Source organism: Lactuca serriola, chromosome 9 (genome assembly GCF_051521515.1).
Source record: "Lactuca serriola cultivar US96UC23 chromosome 9, Lser_US96UC23_V15, whole genome shotgun sequence".
NCBI lineage: Eukaryota > Viridiplantae > Streptophyta > Magnoliopsida > Asterales > Asteraceae > Lactuca > Lactuca serriola.
Window position 1 is genome coordinate 97179329 of NC_136416.1, and position 19203 is coordinate 97198531.

Here is a 19203-nt window from a genome sequence, read left to right on the forward strand (position 1 = left end):
TGGATTGGTCCGATGACTCCTCCTTCGGATAATACCGGATTTTGAATTAAATTTATATTTTAATAATTCAGTAAACTTCAAAAATTCATATCTTCCTCATACGAACTCCGTTTTCGACGTTCTTTATATCCACGCGAATTCTGACTTTATTTTTAATATTATATTTTAATAGGTTGGGACAGGAAAAGTCCGTTAAAGTTTCATAACTTCTTCATCCGACGTCCGTTTCCGCCAGACTTTTTACCGTTGCGATTCTATTGTTGAGACCTTCGATTCTCATTTAGTTTGTGTCGGCTAAAAGTCTCTCGATCTCTATTTCGAGTTTTTAGCTGTCTCCTGCTATATCCGTAACTTAGAAAAATCATAACTTCCTCATATGAAGTCAGATTTGGACGTTCTTTTCATGTGCGCTTACGGTTTAATGATATCTAAAACTTTCATTTAGATACCTAAGGCTAAAAATTATTGTATTGAAACTTCGCGTTTTTCGTTTAATCGGTGTTGCCGGTTTTGCCGGTTTTGCCGAGAATCTTCGGTTGGTCATAACTTCTTCGTTATAACTTGGATTCTAGGGTTCTTTATATGTACGAAAACTTTGATACGATTGTTACTACTTTATTTAACCCAAATAAGATTTTAGGAAAGTTAAATTTTGACCTAAATTTGACTTGTGATCCATCATATTGTCTCGAAATATCGGGTTGTCACAAACCATAAGTCCGATATTTCTGGGATCCTCTTGGGATATATATGAACCGTTGGTTTAACTTAGTATTTTCAGGTCTTTTGTCTGATTAAAATGTTTCTTCGTTGAGAATGAGTCTTATATTGACTATTTTTGCACAAGTGAGAAATAAACAAGACATATAGTTGTTAGATTATATTAAGAAATAATAATAACAACAGTCAGGATCCTGACATGTATTTAGGGATCCTCAGATGTCTTCAAGATCCGGGATTCTAAATGGGATTTAGGATCTTGACCCTAGCAGTTATGCTTTTCAGTTTTAAAATACTTGGAAAACTCAAACAAGGACAAGAAATTGATTGTCACAAAATCTAATATTACTCAAATTTTGTTAGCTTATAAGATATCGGTTTTTACATAGAACATATTATTGATTATTGTCATCGTCAAATTACTTACAAAATTGGGATTTAGAACCTTAGAACATAAATAAGTTATCTTCTCGAATGATATCGACCACTTAATGAATAAAAATATTAATAAACTTAAAAAAAAAGTTCTCATTGAAGATGCTTTGAGAATAATAAAATTAAACAGTTTACTTTATGATGATACCTTTAAAAAAAAGTTAACAATAGTGTTTTATAAATGACTATTCATTACCTAATTATAAAATGAACCACATCATAAACCTTAGAACACAATCTTGAAGCTCTTGAAATCGCGAGGTTTTTCCAAGCTTTGAAATCATTTTAAGAACTGTTCAAGAATATCATTTTCAAGATCTGAAGTTCAAAATGTTTTTTGAGTTCTAAAATTGTTTCAAATAGTCAAGGATTTTAGTTCGATTTCCAGATCTTTGTTTATGTATCTAAATACTAATTTATTAGTTTGTTTTAGAGAAGAGAGAAAAGATAATATAAAGTGAAACAAGAAATCTAAAAAATGTGTTCAAAACTCATACTTAGCCGTAAAATATTGTTTGACCGGAATGACCAAAAAATCATATTTGGCCGGAAAATATATCGGAAACTGACAAAAACCCCTATTACCACCTTAGCGGTCATAAGAGTATGACGTGAAATTTAAAAAAAAAAACCCATAAACAAATAAAACACAAAAAATAATACAATGACCAACAATGGAAATTTAGTATCCTTCTAAATCATTATCTTTGGATTCAAACCCCACACCCTTTATCGTATTAATTTTCTAAATCATTATCTTTGGATTCAAACCCCACACCCTTTATCGTATTAATTTTCAAATTAATGTTGAAAAATGTATGAGATATTTACTTATATGTTATGAATAAAAATGTGTAGGATTTGACTTATGATTTTTACATAGAGTTAGATATTTTAAACAATAATCTTTTGTACCAATTTATAAAAAAATAAATGATGATGTGATCTAAGAATTAATATTGAAAAAGTGTTTACAACGTGAGGGCTTCTCCCCGTGACCTCCGGCAACACCCCACCACCCCCTCTTTCTGTCTCCCATTAATCTCTCTCTCTCTCTCTCTCTCTCTCTCTCTCTCTCTCTCTCTCTGTGTATTGGAGTTGGTGGAAAAACTAGAAATCGTAACTGGAGAGCAGAGTCACTCACTAGCACATACTTACGCACAGCTTTCTCTCTTCATTTTTAGCAGAAAATCAAGGGGTTGAGACGCTGGTAGTGCGGACTAGATACTAGATCGATAGCATTACAGAATCCGAAAATGAAGGCCAAATCACCAATCTTGAATTCTCCTATTGTTACTCTCGAACATAAGAGGTACAATTACACCTATCTTATCACTTTGGCATCCGTTTCATTAGGGCGTTGCACCGCATTTTACTCGCTTACTCTGTCTATGTCATTGGATCTATATCAAACACTATTGTCACTTGCAATCAGGACATTTTTTGTTTTTCTGGTTCCTTTGTGGTATTGATCGTGTAAAGCTTTAATCATGTCAGTTTTCTTAATGTCACATTGGGAACTCCGAGAATTTTGAATTTTAATGCTGAGCCTGTGATTTATCGGAAGATATTTGTGAACTTATTAACCGGATCGTTGTTGATTTCACTTGATTAACTTTGTGATAAATGTTGGTGATATGACAGAGATGCTTATGGTTTTGCTGTGAGACCTCAACATGTACAGAGATACCGTGAATATTCAAGCATTTACAAGGTACTCCTCTCTCCATCTCTTCATCCCCTTTCTTATATACCTTTCACTTTCTGATGGGAACTTCATTTGTACAATTTTCATGGATTTAGGAGGAAGAGGAGGAACGATCCGACAGGTGGAAGGATTTCCTTGAACGACAATCAGAGTCTGCTCAGGCTTCTGGACAGGAAACAGTTGATAGCTCTGATAAGGTCACAGAAGGGGATGATGAAGCTCAAAAGGAAGAGGCGCCTGCAACTCATCAAGCACAGATATGGGCTCACATTAGACCATCCCTTAGAGCCATTGAAGATATAATGAATGCCCGAGTTAAGCAGAAGATAGCTGTTGCTAAAACCGAGAAACTAGATGAAACCAAAAACCCTGCTTTGTTTGAAGCTTCCATACCTGTGAAACCAAGCATTGAAGATGACTCTGAAGAAGAGTTTTACGATATGGAGAGGTCAGAATCAGACCCAACTCCACAACCCCCTTCAAGTGTAAATGCCTCTACGGAATCATCAATTCCATGGAAAGAAGAGTTGGAATGTCTAGTCCAGGGAGGAGTCCCAATGGCTCTTAGAGGAGAGGTAAGTAAGGCTGCATTTCCAATTTCATCGCTTCTATTCCTGTATTCATCACTTTTAAAACTGGATTTCCTCACTATCCACCATTTATTGCAGCTTTGGCAAGCTTTTGTGGGTGTAAAGGCACGTCGCATTGAAAAATACTATCAAAACCTGTTGGATTCCGATACAAAGAATGATAACATTATAGAAAATCAGATTTCACAAACAGAGAATGGAAGTAATGGAAGTAAGACATCAAGTGTCGAATCTGTAATATGCATACCTGAGAAATGGAAAGGGCAGATTGAGAAGGTGATTGTGTAAATCAACTTGAGTTCTTAGATTATAAATACCATTATTATTACTAACACTCCTAATTCCTAAATCATATGTAATTTTTTTTTTTTTTTTTTTCATATGAAGGATTTGCCTAGAACATTTCCAGGTCATCCTGCTTTGGATGATGATGGTAGGAATGCTTTGAGACGTTTACTCACTGCTTATGCTAGACATAAACCCTCTGTTGGCTACTGTCAGGTACACATAAAATAAATATTATTATTTACTTCTTTACAACAATAAATATTATTGTTATTGTTAATTGTTAATTGTTGGATCTCATGTAGGCTATGAATTTTTTTGCTGGATTGTTACTACTGTTGATGCCCGAAGAAAATGCCTTTTGGTGTGTTTGAATTTTGATAAATCTTGATTACATTTTTCATCTTTTAACGTTTCCTGAATACTATATTGTTGATATGATATCAGGGCATTGATGGGAATTCTTGATGATTACTTTGAAGGGTATTATTCAGAAGAAATGATAGAGTCACAGGTATAGTTATTTTAATATTTTAATCACACTAACTAAATCAAGTTATGTTCATTTTAATATCATTTTATACAGTGTAATGTTGCTATTCTCAGGTTGATCAACTTGTCTTTGAGGAGTTGGTGCGTGAGAGGTTTCCCAAACTTGGTTTGTTTTATTTATTTATTTATCATTGACATAAACATTTAAATAATCCTAATTTTTATTTATTTATTTTTTTTGTGATTGATTCTGACATCTAATTATCTGATGCAGTGAATCATCTAGATTACCTTGGAGTTCAGGTAGCCTGGGTCTCTGGACCATGGTTCCTTTCAATATTTATGAACATGCTTCCTTGGGAAAGTGGTTAGCTTCTATCATCCTCTGTTTAATTACCTAAATTTCATTTATGTTTCTGATTAAATGCAAGAAATATCAGCATCTTTTCTTTTCTTTTCTTTTCATTGATTTATTCTCATTATTGGTTGTTTTTTTAGTTCTTAGAGTGTGGGATGTGCTTCTATTTCAAGGAAATCGTGTCATGTTGTTTCAAACAGCTTTAGCTTTGATGGAGTTGTATGGTATGTATCTCTGCCTTTCTTTCTTTCTTTCTTTCTCTTGACTTTTGTCTCTTATTGTCAAAGATATCAACTTTTAATTTTTTTTTGTTGCATATAATTTATGTTGATTCAGCATTGTGTAGGGCCCGCATTAGTGACAACAAAAGACGCGGGAGATGCGATCACATTGCTTCAGTCATTAGCTGGATCAACTTTTGACAGTAGTCAACTTGTGTTGACTGCTTGCATGGGTTATCAAAATGTAGATGAATCAAGATTACAAGTTTTAAGAAATAAACACAGGCCAGCTGTTGAAGCTGCACTTGAGGAAAGATCAAAAGGGCTTCTTATGTTGAAAGAAAATAAACCAGGGGTAAAATTGTCAAACGGTGTATTGTCAAGGATGAGTTCCGAATCTTCTAATGGAGATGAACTTTATTTGGGTGTTTCAGAGGATGTGGAGATTAATTCCCTTCCAGATCTTCAAGAACAGGTTTTCTCATTTTCCATTAGAAATAGCAATGTACTTCTGTTTTAATTTTTAATTTTTTTTAAAGATTTTGTGGCTGAAGAATGAGTTGTGCACGATTCTAGAGGAAAAACGATCAGCAACACTCAGGTGAATAGATTTATTTATTTATTTATTTATAAATAAAAACATAATGTTTTATTTTTAAATTTGTAGAGCTGATGAGTTGGAAACTGCTCTAATGGAGATGGTGAAGGAAGATAACAGAAGAGAATTAAGTGCAAAGGTAGCTTCTGTTGCTCTATTTTATTTTCATTGATTTTTTTTATATACTATATAATTAGAAATATTCTAAAAAAAATATATATTTTACAATGATATTTAGGTTGAAAAGTTAACGCGAGAAGTAGCAGAGTTACACCAAGCTCTTGCTTGCAAACAAGAACAGGAGAATGCAATGCTTCAGGTTTTAATTTAATTTTTAAATAAAAAGTGTGACAACTGTGGGGCCCTTGTATAATATATAATTTTTTTTTGAAGGTTTTGATGAGAGTAGAGCAAGAACAAAGGGTGACTGAGGATGCGCGTGTATATGCTGAGCAAGATGCAGCAGCCCAAAGATATGCAGCTCAAGTCCTTCAGGTTTTTTTTTTTTTTTTTTTATAGCAACTTACTTTCATTTATTTTGGAGTTTATATATATAATATATTAATATTAATTATATTATTCAGGAAAAATATGAAGCAGCAACTACTTCACTTGGTGAAATGGAGGAGAGACTTGTTATGGCAGAGTCAATGTTGGAGGCTACCTTGCAATACCAATCTGGTCAACATAAAGCTCAGCCTTCCCCAAGGTATACTCCTACTCCCCCTTTCATTTCATATAAGGGTAAAAAAGTAAATAACCATAGCATTGTGATTGTGCTTTCATTTTTATTATTATCTGAATAACTTCTCTTTGTTCTTTAGATCAACAAATCAAGAACCTTCAAGAAAGATTAGTCTTTTTGGACTTGGGTGGCGGGATAAGAACAAGGTTTGCTACTGTATTACTTATTATTATTATTATTATTATTATTATGATATTTCATTCCATTTTTACCCTTGCAACTTTCATTTATAGAGAGATAAAAAAAAGTAAAAAATAGATTTCGCAATGTTAAACTTGTCTTGAAAATTACAGGAAAAGTTGGGTGAAGAAGCAAACCATGTAAAGTCTAGTGATGAGTTAAAGAGTAATGGTCTTCAAATGGAGGAGGTGTCCCTGGGTTGATGTGATGTAGCACTATTATGCTATATTGACTTGTACCTCATGAAGTAAAAGTTGTACTATTGCTATGGGTTTGACCATTGTAACACTTGAATATAATATATATTATTTGTTTCACAAGTATACGCTAGTAGCATTTTGTTCGTATTGTTTTACACACACACATATATATATATATATATATATATATATATATATATATATATATATATATATATATATATATATATATATATATATAGGGGAGAGTTCAATTGAGAAAAAAAAAATTGAGAATGGGGGAATCATTCTCAGCCAATCATTTATTTTTGCCGCAAAATCCTCCATTGTACCGGCGGAAATGGGAAACAAATGCACATGTGTTTTTGCAAAATAACATATTTCCTTAAACTATGCTAATCATTACCTTAATATATACAAAAACATAGTTTTTTTCGTTTTTTTTTAATTTTTATAAGTTATTTTTATCAAAAAATGATTTTAAATATACCAAAATTCATGATTTTTTATTCTCTACAAATAGACATCCATATTGATATAGTTTTAAGATAAAATAAAAAATTTATTTTTTTTATATTTTCAGCTATCGTTATTCGTAAGTGAATAAAAATGAATCAGGTTTTTACTACGGTACATTCGTTATTCAGTTATGAATAAAAACTATGATTAATTTTTTTTTTTTTTTACAATTTAAGTATCATTCATATATGAATATAGCATATAATAAACATGATATATTCATATTTAAATATTAGACTATGCATTCACTTATGAATATTACATAGTATATTTACTTGTGAATATTAGATGGTATATTCACTTATGAATATTAGATAATATTTTCATATCTGAATATTACATAGTATTACATGGTATATCACATGTGAATATTACATAGTATATTCATTTGTGAATATTAGATGATATATCTACTTATGAATATTATACAGTATATTCACATATGAATATTACAAGGTATTTTCACAAATATATATAATTTTTATATGTTATTCACATATGAATAACATACAGACTTGCATATTTGTTTTTTTGTTTTAATAATCATATACTGAGAAAACATATTCATATATGAATATAACGTGGTAATTTAGTTCATGTATTTCATCAAACAGTTGGAGTGCATACAATTTAACTTTTTTTAAAAATGTTAAAAACATGATATTTTGACCATTTAAATCTTACAAAAGAGTAGATTGATATAGAATTATATGAAATTTTTCAAAAAAAAAACGATTTGATATTTTTCTAACCTCAATTTTCAAGTTTTATTTGATAATCGATGTTGAATGAATGATATGAAGTGGATTTTTGTTGATTATCGATGATGTTGATCTAATAACGTTGAGAGTATAATTAATCATAGATGTTGAAGATCTGATCGTATTCAAACACAATTGAAGGTTGAATTAAAAGAACCAAAAACGAATTTTTGTTGTTAACTGTTGAATCGTGTTGATTATTGACGAAGATCGATGATTGATTAGCACTGGATGATGTTGATGATGGTTTAATTGAAGAAATCTGAATGATTGTTGAAAGTTGGAGAAGAAATTTGGATGATGAACGATGAATGGGTTTGAACTACAGATACGTATTTAAGATTGAAGGTTGTTGTCATATTTACAAGTTTGCCACCGTGTCTTTTTATGCTTGAATAAAATGAGTGGCTGAGAATGATTCCTCCATTCTCAACCTTTTTTATTTTCTCAATTGAACCCACCTATATATATATATATATATATATATATATATATATATATATATATATATATATATATATATTTCTTTTAATTGTTCATTAAGATTAAAAGAAATGAAAAGTTGGGAATCAAGCTATTGTAACCATATAACATTTATTATACAGTTTATCCTTTTCACTTAAGATTATATTTAGATTGTGTTTGACATACTATAACTACTTAGATAAACTATATTATTTTTCAAAATTTTTAAGGGATAATGACTTAAAAGGGTAATATATTATTTGATTTGTATACATTTAGTCACTGATTTTTTTTTTCCACATTTACCCTTTCAACTTGTTAAACTGTATACATCTAGTCCTTATGACCGACTACTCCAGGTTAGTAGGTAAAATGACTTAATAAGGTAATATATTTCTTACTTTGTACATATTTAGTCCTTAATATTTTTGTATACATTTAGTCCTTAATATTTTTTTGTTTCAAAATAAGTCATTTTTGTTTTTGTACTTATTCAATACTTATGAATATGAGACAATCATTGATGAAGTGTGTAGGGTTGTTGATGTTTATGTGTAACGTCTCATTTTCACAACAAAAAATTTTCATTTTTTAAATAAGGCAAAAGCCCCTGATTATATATTTATTATTAAGAAAACAACGTTTATTCCAAAGTATATTTATCATAAATCAGAGTAATATAAGAAACGTGAAATCCTCAATACTATTGATGAATGTGTACAATCATGCCTTCGCCTTCCCACGATCAACGATATAACCTAAAAACATAAACAACTGGGTAAGCATAAAGTTTAGTGAGTGATGTGCACAAAAGTACCCACTAATTTTAATCTTTATAACCTAACAAACTTAAACTATCTATGCACTTATAGGCAGTGTACCTAGTCAGATTACAATATAGCTTAGGTAAGCCGGGTGTCGATCACAGGGAACGGTGGATTAATTTAATATATTTGATTATAGGTTACAGGTCACACGAAAATAATAAAGAAAATGGTTTAATAAATTTCAAACTAACAATTAACAACTCTCGATAAACTAACAGGAAAGCACATCTCTTCAGGTACTTTGGTTTAGATAAATTACACCTTAAAAACATAGACAATTTCATACACAAATTCATTTATTCATGTTCACCGATTCCTAAAATGATTAGATTCGCGTTCACTATAACTAATCCTTTAGCAAACAAGTCAATTTAAACAGTGATCAGTAGATTAAACTAACATGCTTCCTAGTGTTCAGTTCGTATCAAACAAGACTTGTAAATATAGTTAGTCGAATTACTAATTCAATTTAACCTCTTGTTGATGGTCATCAAACAAGGCTCACACATTAATTTACTCATTCTCAAGTTAATCCTAGTTTCACATTCGTTATTCCTAGACTTATAATCTCGATGGTCTTCAAAATCATAAGAGACAAGCAATCAAGCAGATGTTTATACAACTCAATTCACTTAACAATTAACAACAAATAATCATCATTAATACGTAAGGATCTTTTAACAAGCTTGGCAAGATAAATTAAACATAAATAAACAATTCAATATAGCAATTAGTCTAATAATCAAAGCTTCATTCAACCATAAACACAAAGTAAAAGGTTTTTACACCTAAATCAGAAACTAAATACAGAATAGTAACACAATGGAATGCTAAACATGGTCACGTTAGCAACCCATAGGATTACCGATACGTATCCGCTCTCCAACCCTTCCGATCTCCGCTCCCGTTAGCTTAACGGCCTTCCGACCGCCTTCTAGACCCTCAAAACGGCTTAACAGAAGTTTAATATCGACTAAATTAAGTTGGAAGTCGAATCCCCCTTTCTGGTTAGCTGAAAATTGACTTTTATAACCTTTGTAGCCGACTTACGTACGCTGGGCGTAAGTCGGATTACGCTGGGCGTACTGAAGATTTCTACGGGATTGAACTTATCCGAGGCCAGCCATTACGCGGGGCGTACCCTTAAGTTACGCTGGGCGTAATTCAATTTGGTCGCTACGCTTAGCGTAATTGCTATTTACGCGGGGCGTAATTGTTGCTCCAGCATTTTTAATTACTTTTAGCTTCTAAGCCTGGTTTCCGCTTCAGTATTTTCTTTTGTGCTTTATCGACAACGAAGAGCTGCAAAAGATAATTCAACGCATTATGAGTGCTTTTTAGTTCTAAAAGAGAATAAATAAGGCCAAAATATTATGATAAAGTGCATATATATATATATATATATATATATATATATATATATATATAAATACACATATCAGTGAGTTTCCCCCAAAATACTTGATACAACAAACGTATTATCATGCATAACGGGCCCACACTCATCAGATTGGAATACCTTAGCCTAATCAGTTATCGAACTGGAATGCCAACATGCAACAGGTCCAATCAGTTATCAGACTGGAATACCCAGGGTTCGTCAGCATGCTGCCTTAACCCAACCACTCTTCTCGAGCCTCTGTGCCTACGGCTTACAGCCGACCCACACTAGGTATCTTGGCCTACAACATATAGCAGGATCACCTCAACCTATCCCACCACCATATGGCTATCCTACGTAAGATGTCGCGAGAAAAACCTAAAGAAATCATTCATAAGTACTGAATAAGTACAAAAACAAAAATGACTTATTTTGCAACAAAAAAAATATTAAAGACTAAATGTGTACAAAAATATTAATGACTAAATATGTACAAAGTGAGAAATATATTAACCCTGTTAAGTCATTTTACCAGCTAACCTGGAGTAGCCGGTCATAAGGACTAAATGTGTACAGTTTAACAAGTTGAATGGGTAAATGTGAACGAAAAAAAGTCAGTGACTAAATGTGTACAAATCAAATAATATATTACCCTTTTAAGTCATTATCCCATTTTTTAAAGTTGTTATGTTTGACAAGCAAACAAGTAGCTTATAAGTTACGGTGTATGAGATTTTATTTAAAAACAACTTATTGGCTTTTTGAGCAGTCAATAAGTCAAAAAAAAGTGTGTGGCAATGTAAGTCCAAAATCTGATGGATCCAAATCAGTGATCAATGAAATGCAAACAATCAAGTAGAGTGTAGAGTGTAGGAGTAGAAGAAGAATAACATCAAGCATGCACACATCTATTGCTCATAAATGTCAAGTACACCTTGAAAACACACACATATACGTCACTGTTATTCCGTTCAAAAGTATGAATTCACTTCAAAAACCATAATTATCTTCAACCGCACACTCTATGATTTTTCAAATTTGACACTGAATTGGCTCTGATACCAATTGTAAGTCCCTGATCTGCTTGTGTATCAGTCAGATCCAATTGATGGTGCGGAATCTCAATCAATTGGATGATGTCAGATCAAATAGAAGAGAAAAAGAAGAAGAATTAAGGTGAATCTAATGATGTATTCAATAATATGGATGATGCTCCTTACAATAGATTCTCTCACACACTATTCTTCTCTCTAACTTTTTCTCTCTACAACATGCTCTTCATTTTCTCTCTCTTCTAGTCGTGCACTCCTCTACACTCCTCATTATATATATAGGATCTCCAGCCGTACACAGGAGTACGGCTGTACACAAATACACAAAAACTACATAAAAATATATTTTCTTAGAAAAACAAAGTATAAACCATATTTTTGACCCAACAATGAAAATAATTTCTCTTAAACTTTTTTAAAAACGAGATTTCAATAAATTAGATTTTTTAACTTTTTAAAATTTGTTATAATTTTTTGGGTTGTAAAAGACAAGTACTCCTTAAAACATATATAAACTAAAACAAATACTTTTAAAAAAACAACTTATTGATTTTTTTCCACTACAAAAAACAACTCATTTTTTTCTAAATGTTTCTTTATGTCATTTTATATATCTTTTAGATAGCTTATCAATTAGATTTACCAAACACTATATCAACTTGTTTTTCAACTATCGCTAGTTTTTTATATAACAACTAGTTTTCATATAACTACTACTAGTTTTTTAGCTATCAGCTAGTTTTTTTTTGTCACATTGACATCAATTCCAGTTCCGGTCTCATTGACGTTAAACATAGTCTTAGACAATTTTTATCTCTTTGACATCAATTCTAGTCCCAATCTTCAAACACAAACAATGTTTGAAATATATTCTAAACAAAACTGCAAAAATGGTCCCTGTGGTATGCATTTTTTTGTGGTTTTAGTCCAAACCACGACTTTTTTGGATTGGTGGTCCTTTTGGCCATGTTTGTACGTAGATTTGGTCCCTCGTAAAATTGAAATGACGATAATGCCCTTTTGTTATAATTTTTTATTTTTTTTCTATTTAATTTAAATGAAAAAGAAAATAAATAATTAATATGGGCCCACCTCTCTCTCTCTCTCTCGTATACCCCCACATCTTTTACTAGGAAAACTTCATCTTCCTCATATCTTCCTTCTTAATTAAAATTTCACGTACACCCACTGAGTTATCACCAACAACCACCGTGACCACCACCTCATCATATCCACAGATCTACAGTTAATCAAGATCTCTCTGTAATCGGATCGGACTGACATCTATGAAAATCAAGCTTTTAACATCTCCAACTCTACTGGATTCAACATCTGAGGAATCATGTGCGATTCAGTTAGATGATGGGATGTCGCCTGTAGAAAACAATGGGGGCTCTCCTTCGTCTTTCTTTTTTCCCCGTCACAAACCGTTACACTCCATCGAACCTCCTTCCCTATTTCTTCTTCTCGTATCATTTTTATAGGTAGAACTACCGTGAGCGGTCTAAACTTCGACCCTTATTTCTTTCTTCACAAAGCTAAGCCACCCCACCATCCCACCCTTATTCTTTCTTCCAATCCCAACGGTGCTTTCACTTCTACCAATGACCTATATCACCCTTCCATCGACGGCCTCCACATTCCTTTCACTGAATGCTTCTGATCAACATGTTTCTTTTTGTACTTATTTCAATTGTAATCCTTTTTATCTTATGTTTCAAGATCTGGTGTGGTAATGTTGAATTCTGAACAAGATGTCTCTTTTGTATGAAGAAAACTTGGTTTTGGTGTGAGGTTAGATTCTCGGCATCAAGCTGATGAATTTCAATGTGATAATTTCTTAACCTAGATAAAAAACGGAAGTAGATATAAAGGGAGAAAAGTGTAGTGGTGGTAAGTTATTAACTGGATTCGTTTGCTGGTAGCGATTATACACAAAATAGTGAATGGATTTTCCTTTTTGATTTTGGGTTGTAGGTGATCTACTGGACGAAAGAAAAACAGAGAAGAAGGGGTGGGTGGGGAAGAAGACGAGAGAGAGAGAGAGAGAGAGAGAGAGAGAGAGAGAGAGAGAGAGAGAGAGAGAGAGATTTTGTATTTATTTATTAATTATAAAATGTTAAAAAAGAAAGAAAAATGAAAAATAAATATGTTAAGGTTATTTTAGTCTTTTCAATTTGGAGAGGGACCAAATCCGCAACGAAACTAGCTCAAAAGGACCACTAATCCAAAAAAGTCGGGGTTTGGACTAAAACCCCAAAAAAATGCATACCACAGGGACATTTTTTTGCAATTTTGTTTATATTCTAAATGTAAAATATCTCTTGAAACTCATCTTTAGAAAAAAAAAAAAGATATACTATATTTTTCTATTTATTCTAAAAATATCCCTTGTTATTTTTATCTTCTTAATTAATCACATCTCTCTCTCAAATAAATAAATAAGGGTGAGATTAGTTTCAGAACACAACCGTAAAACCAAAAAACGAATTTATAAATACTTTGAAGAACAGAGAACAAAACATAATTACATATTTTGGTTCCCAACTGATTCCAACGAGTAGTTTGCTCACTCATAGGTGTCGGAACCGGAACCGAAAACCAAAAAAACGGGAAAGTCGAGATCCAAGAACCAAATAAGTGAACCTACTCGGTTCGGTTCTAATGGGCCTTTTCATTCCTACAAAAATGTTTTATCTAAAGTAATTTGATGGTACAAAAATGTTTCATTATCTAGTCACCATTGTTCCACTTCTTAAGTATCTTAAACGTTTTTCAAAGAAGTTAAATTACCCAAACTTTTATTTTTGTTCCATTTATGTGAAATCATGTTATTTTTAACATGCTATCTTATGGATTAGTTGTTTGGCATAGAACAATTGATTTGAGAGAACGTTTATTTTCATTTTTTCGCTATTCTTATGGAATGAAATGATAATTATAAATTACTTTCATTCATATAATCTTTAAATCATACATCTACTTAGGCCCTGCAGTGACTCTAGTGCACGAGGCTTAGCCTCATGTTAAAGATTCCATTATACCAAACTGGATTAACAATCACATATATTATATATATAATAATAATACTAGTTAAGTGCATCAAAACAACAAAAATTGAAATCCTAACATACATGTTGTTCATCATTATCTTAAATCCACAATTCTTTTATGATTATCTATCCCATTATCATTTTGGGATTATTAGAATATTTTACATCAACCTTACTACTACTTTCAAGTAAGATGAACAATTTCCATTCATCATCTTCAAATCCAAATCAAAGTCTGAATCATCTTAGCCTTCTTGTATAAAGAATAAATTTCCTAATTATTCATTTTACAATGTAAAGAATGACCAACTTACCCCTACCAAATTCATGCTGCTGCAGATCTTGTATCTTCATTGTCATCCAGATTTAGAGCTTGAAGCAGTTTTGTCCATGATTCCGGGATTCCTCCCGGAAGATCAAACTCTAACAACTTTCCTCTGATCCTATAAAACTCTTCCACTGGTTGACTCTGTAATTATAAAAATTAAGGGTTCAATGCAAGAAATTGTAACATAATTTCATCAATTTTTACACATAATAGCAACTTTGATGTGTATTGCGTAAAGATGAAACAAACATACCTTCTCATGGTAGATGCGAAGGCGTTCTTTAACAACATGTTCAGTGTCATCAGATCGAGTGATAAGTTTTGATGCACAATGTGGAGGTGGAAGAAGGGGAGGCATGTACATTGCAGGGTTTGCATGATCAGCTTTAATGTCAATGCAAGCTACATTATAGTTCCCACCACATTGGCTGCAAGTTCTTCTCCCTAGGCATTTTGCAAGCAATGCTTCTTCCCTGAGCTTCAGATTGATTACTAAATCAATGTTTGTTACTCCCTCGAGAATTTCCTGAAATTAGATTTTATGTAAATCAGAACAAATTGAAGAGAAAGAAGATGAAAAGAAAGTAGAATGAAAAACGAAAATGCTCACTGCTTGTCTTATGGTTCGGGGAAACCCATCAAGTATGAAACCTGATTCGCCTTTGGCTTCTTCCCCAATTTGAAGACGATGGGACAATAGATTAATTATGATCTCATCTGGAACTAGCTTCCCTTGGTTAACAATCTCTGTAAGCTGTAGAGTGAAATTGAAAGGAATACTTAGTTTTCTACAGATCTCCTCAATAACCTAGGTTGATCAAGAAATTAAAGTGATGGCAAAAATTGGGGTTAATTGAATTGTCTAGTTACCTGAGAAGAAAGGGGGCCTTTGGAAGAGAGCTCGTCGCGAACGAGATCACCGGTGGCGATATGAGGAACATCGAGGAGTTTGGAGAGGCGGCTGGCGTAGGTGCCCTTTCCGACACCAGGGCAGCCGAGAAACACCCACTGCACATTCCTTCTGTCACTACTCTTATTAGAAGCTATCGTGGGCGCTAACACACCAATTTCCGAGGATGATGATGTAGAATAGGGAGAGGAAAAGCGAAGAATTGTGTAGGAAGTGGTCGTTGTAGCTCTCAGCAGACGGCTAAGAACCGCCATGGATGTATAAAACACGCACAAACTGTGTGTAAATCTAATTAAGGGGGTTGTCAGCTGTCTTTGTCTTTGGAAATCAATCGGTGCCAACGTCATGACATACCGAACATCGGTGCCCAAAACAACGTGCTTCAATACTTTGAAAGTGAAATCACGGTGCATTGGTCCAATATTATTATTATTATTTTTAATTTTTTTTACATGTCCCCCTCCATTGCATCCAATCAAATATAAGAGTAAATTAGACTCGTGCATATACCAAAATACGTGTTTGGTCCTCATTTTCAAAAATTAATTTGGATAGTCCTTTGTTTGGTTAAAAATTGTACGTTTCATCCCTCATTAGTTTAAATCTACATGCTTCATCCCTTGTGAGATTTGAAAAGACTATATTGCCCTTACTTATTTTCTTTTTGAATTTCTTTTATAAATTATAGTAATATATAAAAAATAAACTGGCCCTTCACCATTACACACCCCGACCCTTTTTTAGTTGGATACCCTAAATCTTCCCTCTCATTTCTCTATCTTCATCTCAAAATCTCACCCCCTGTAAAGTCAAAATCCGTCCACCGGAGTTGGATAATTGCATTTTACACTCCCACCACTCCTCAACTTTACCCTTACATCACCAATCCGATCTGCACTCTTCTGTCTTCCTATAATCATACTCTTGTCATCATATCCAACCACCCTAATTTGCACATTTCACCTATGGTTCCCAATATGAAACTTGTAACCCAATGGTTCTAGAAATCAAGAAAGAGAGAGTGGGACAGAAAGAAGATAGGCGACAAAGGAGGAAGGACAACAACATAATTGTTGCTGGTGGTGGTGGTTTTATTCACCAATTTTATTCATCCAATCCAGTTGGTAATATGTGGTTACATTCGAATCAACACCTGCATTTCAAACAACCGTCTAGGGTTAGACACAACTCCACCATCGCCATCGTTCACAGATTGTCTCCTGTGTGCCGTCATCGTCAACGCCATCGTCACCTGTACGCCGCCTAGGGTCAAAACCCTAGATCTTATGTAGTGTTCTTCATTGAGAGAGATAGAGAGATGGAGAGAAGAATGATGAGGATGCAAGTATGAGATTAGGAGAGAAGAAACAGGAGATCGAGAGTGAAATAAAGATTGAGGTTGGAGTCAATTGCCTTTGTTTGAAACCAAAGATGCCTGGTGATGGTGGATAACTGGATATGAGATGTATCAAAGAAGAGGAAGGGACCGAGGGGGGGGGGGACGAGTTATGAGATGTAATGGCCTTTTTCTTTTTTAAAAGGAAATAGTAATTATTTTTTATAATAAATAAATCAATAAATAAAAAATAAAGAGAAAATAAATCAAAAATAAAATAAATAAGGGCATAATGGTCTTTTTATGTGCGGAGGGATGAAGCATGTTAGTTTTAAACTAACGAGGGACGATCCGAATTAATTTTTGAAAATAGGGACCAAACGTGCATTTTGACATATGTACGAGGGACGATTCGTGTAATTTACTCCAAATATAACTTTCCATTTTTGTTATCAAGGATAATGACATAAAAGAGTAATATATTTTTCGATTTGTACACATTTTGTCACTGAGTTTTTTTTCGTCTACATTTACCCCTTCAACTTGTTAAACTGTATACGTTCAGTCCTTATGACCGGTTACTCCAGGTTAGTCGAGAAAAATGGTTTAATAGGGTAATATATTTCTCATTTTGTACACATTTAGTCATTAATATTTTTGTACACATTTAGTCCTTAATATTTTTTTTGTTTCAAAATAAATCATTTTGTTTTTGTACTCATTCAGTAATTATGAATGATTTCTATAAGTTTTTCTCACGACATCTTACGTGGGACAATCATTGATGAAGTGTGTGGACTTGTTGATGTTTATGTGTAACGTCTCATTTTCGCAACAAAAAATTTTCATTTTTAAATAAGGCAAAAGTCCCTAATTCTAAATCCATTATTAAGAAAAAACGTTTATTCCAAAATACATTTATCCAAAATCAAAGTAATATAAGAAACACAAAATTCTCAATACTGTTGATGAGTGTGTTTCGCCTTCCCACGATCAACGATAGAACCTAAATAATAAACAACTGGGTAAACACAAAGTTTAGTGAATTTTCCCCAAAATACTCGATACAACAAACGTGTTATCATGCATAACGAGCCCACACTCATCAGAGTGGAATACCTTGGACCAGTCAGTTATCAGACAGGAATGCCAACATGCAATAGATCTAGTCATTCATCAGACTGGAATACCCAAGGTTTGTTAGCATGTCGGCTTAACCCAACCGCTCTTATCGAGCCTCCGTGCCTACACCAGGTATCTTGGCCTACAACATATAGCAAGACCACCTTAAACTATCCCACCACCATATGACTATCCTACGTAAGATGTCATGAGAAAAACCTAAAGAAATCATTCATAAGTACTAAATTAATACAAAAACAAAAATGACTTATTTTGCTACAAAAAAAATATTAAGGACTAAATATGTACAAAAATATCAAGGACTAAATATGTACAAAGTGAGAAATATATTACCTTATTAAGTCATTTTTACCGGCTAACCTAGAGTAGGCCGTCATAATAACTAAATGTGTACAGATTAAGAAGTTGAAGGGGTAAATGTGGACAAAAATAAAAGTCGGTGACTAAATGTGTACAAATCAAAAAATACATTACCCTTTTAAGTCGTTATCCCTTGTTATTATTATTATTATTTTTGACGTATAATATTATCATCATGGTTTTTACTTTTTAGTTAGGTAAAACATAAGAAAAAATATTTAAGTTCTATTTGGTATGATTGGTGTGTTTTCTTTCAATATTTTTTGATTTTTTTGTTTTCTTTTTATCCTGCCTTTGCCTTTTAGACAATGATTATATATATATATATATATATATATATATATATATATATATATATATTAAAGTTTTCTTCTCTTATCTACAATATTCTGTCCTATTTTGGGACATATATGGCCCTTCTAATTTGGAATTTCGTCTCCTTCATTCTTCGTTTATGGAATTGTTGTTTTTACCCCTTTAGTTCTCTTCGTTTGTCATTCGTCTACTTTATCCCTTTCTGCTTTTCTTAAGGTAGA

At 32.7% G+C, this 19203-nt stretch overlaps 2 protein-coding genes across 2 annotated transcripts; one reads left to right on the forward strand and one right to left on the reverse strand.

Annotated features, from left to right (window-relative positions):
- The first annotated feature begins 2211 nt into the window (after positions 1-2211).
- Positions 2212-6655, forward strand: LOC145073545 (uncharacterized). Its single transcript, XM_079020088.1, has 18 exons — positions 2212-2467; positions 2800-2869; positions 2959-3438; positions 3532-3729; positions 3841-3954; positions 4044-4102; positions 4186-4252; positions 4345-4396; positions 4505-4597; positions 4729-4812; positions 4935-5284; positions 5349-5410; positions 5477-5546; positions 5646-5726; positions 5801-5902; positions 5992-6116; positions 6232-6298; positions 6446-6655. The coding sequence occupies exons 1-18, from the start codon at positions 2412-2414 to the stop codon at positions 6533-6535; spliced, it is 2220 nt and encodes a 739-aa protein (XP_078876214.1). The 5' UTR covers positions 2212-2411; the 3' UTR covers positions 6536-6655.
- Positions 6656-14635: 7980 nt separating this feature from the next.
- Positions 14636-16180, reverse strand: LOC145076615 (putative adenylate kinase 6, chloroplastic). The gene is made up of 4 exons (XM_079022429.1): positions 15789-16180; positions 15529-15672; positions 15172-15444; positions 14636-15059 (listed from the first exon to the last, which is right to left on the reverse strand). Exons 1-4 carry the CDS (start codon positions 16173-16175, stop codon positions 14916-14918), a joined length of 948 nt encoding a protein of 315 aa, XP_078878555.1. The 5' UTR covers positions 16176-16180; the 3' UTR covers positions 14636-14915.
- Positions 16181-19203: the final 3023 nt, after the last annotated feature.

Coding starts and splice junctions, on each gene's coding strand:
- LOC145073545 (XM_079020088.1), top strand. CDS start 2,412: ATGAAGGCCAAATCACCAATCTTGAATTCTCCTATTGTTACTCTCGAA. Junction 2,870..2,958: donor AATATTCAAGCATTTACAAG/GTACTCCTCTCT, acceptor TCATGGATTTAG/GAGGAAGAGGAGGAACGATC. Junction 5,285..5,348: donor TTCCAGATCTTCAAGAACAG/GTTTTCTCATTT, acceptor TTTTTTTTAAAG/ATTTTGTGGCTGAAGAATGA.
- LOC145076615 (XM_079022429.1), bottom strand. CDS start 16,175: ATGACGTTGGCACCGATTGATTTCCAAAGACAAAGACAGCTGACAACC. Junction 15,673..15,788: donor AAGGCCCCCTTTCTTCTCAG/GTAACTAGACAA, acceptor TTCACTCTACAG/CTTACAGAGATTGTTAACCA. Junction 15,445..15,528: donor CCCGAACCATAAGACAAGCA/GTGAGCATTTTC, acceptor ATCTAATTTCAG/GAAATTCTCGAGGGAGTAAC.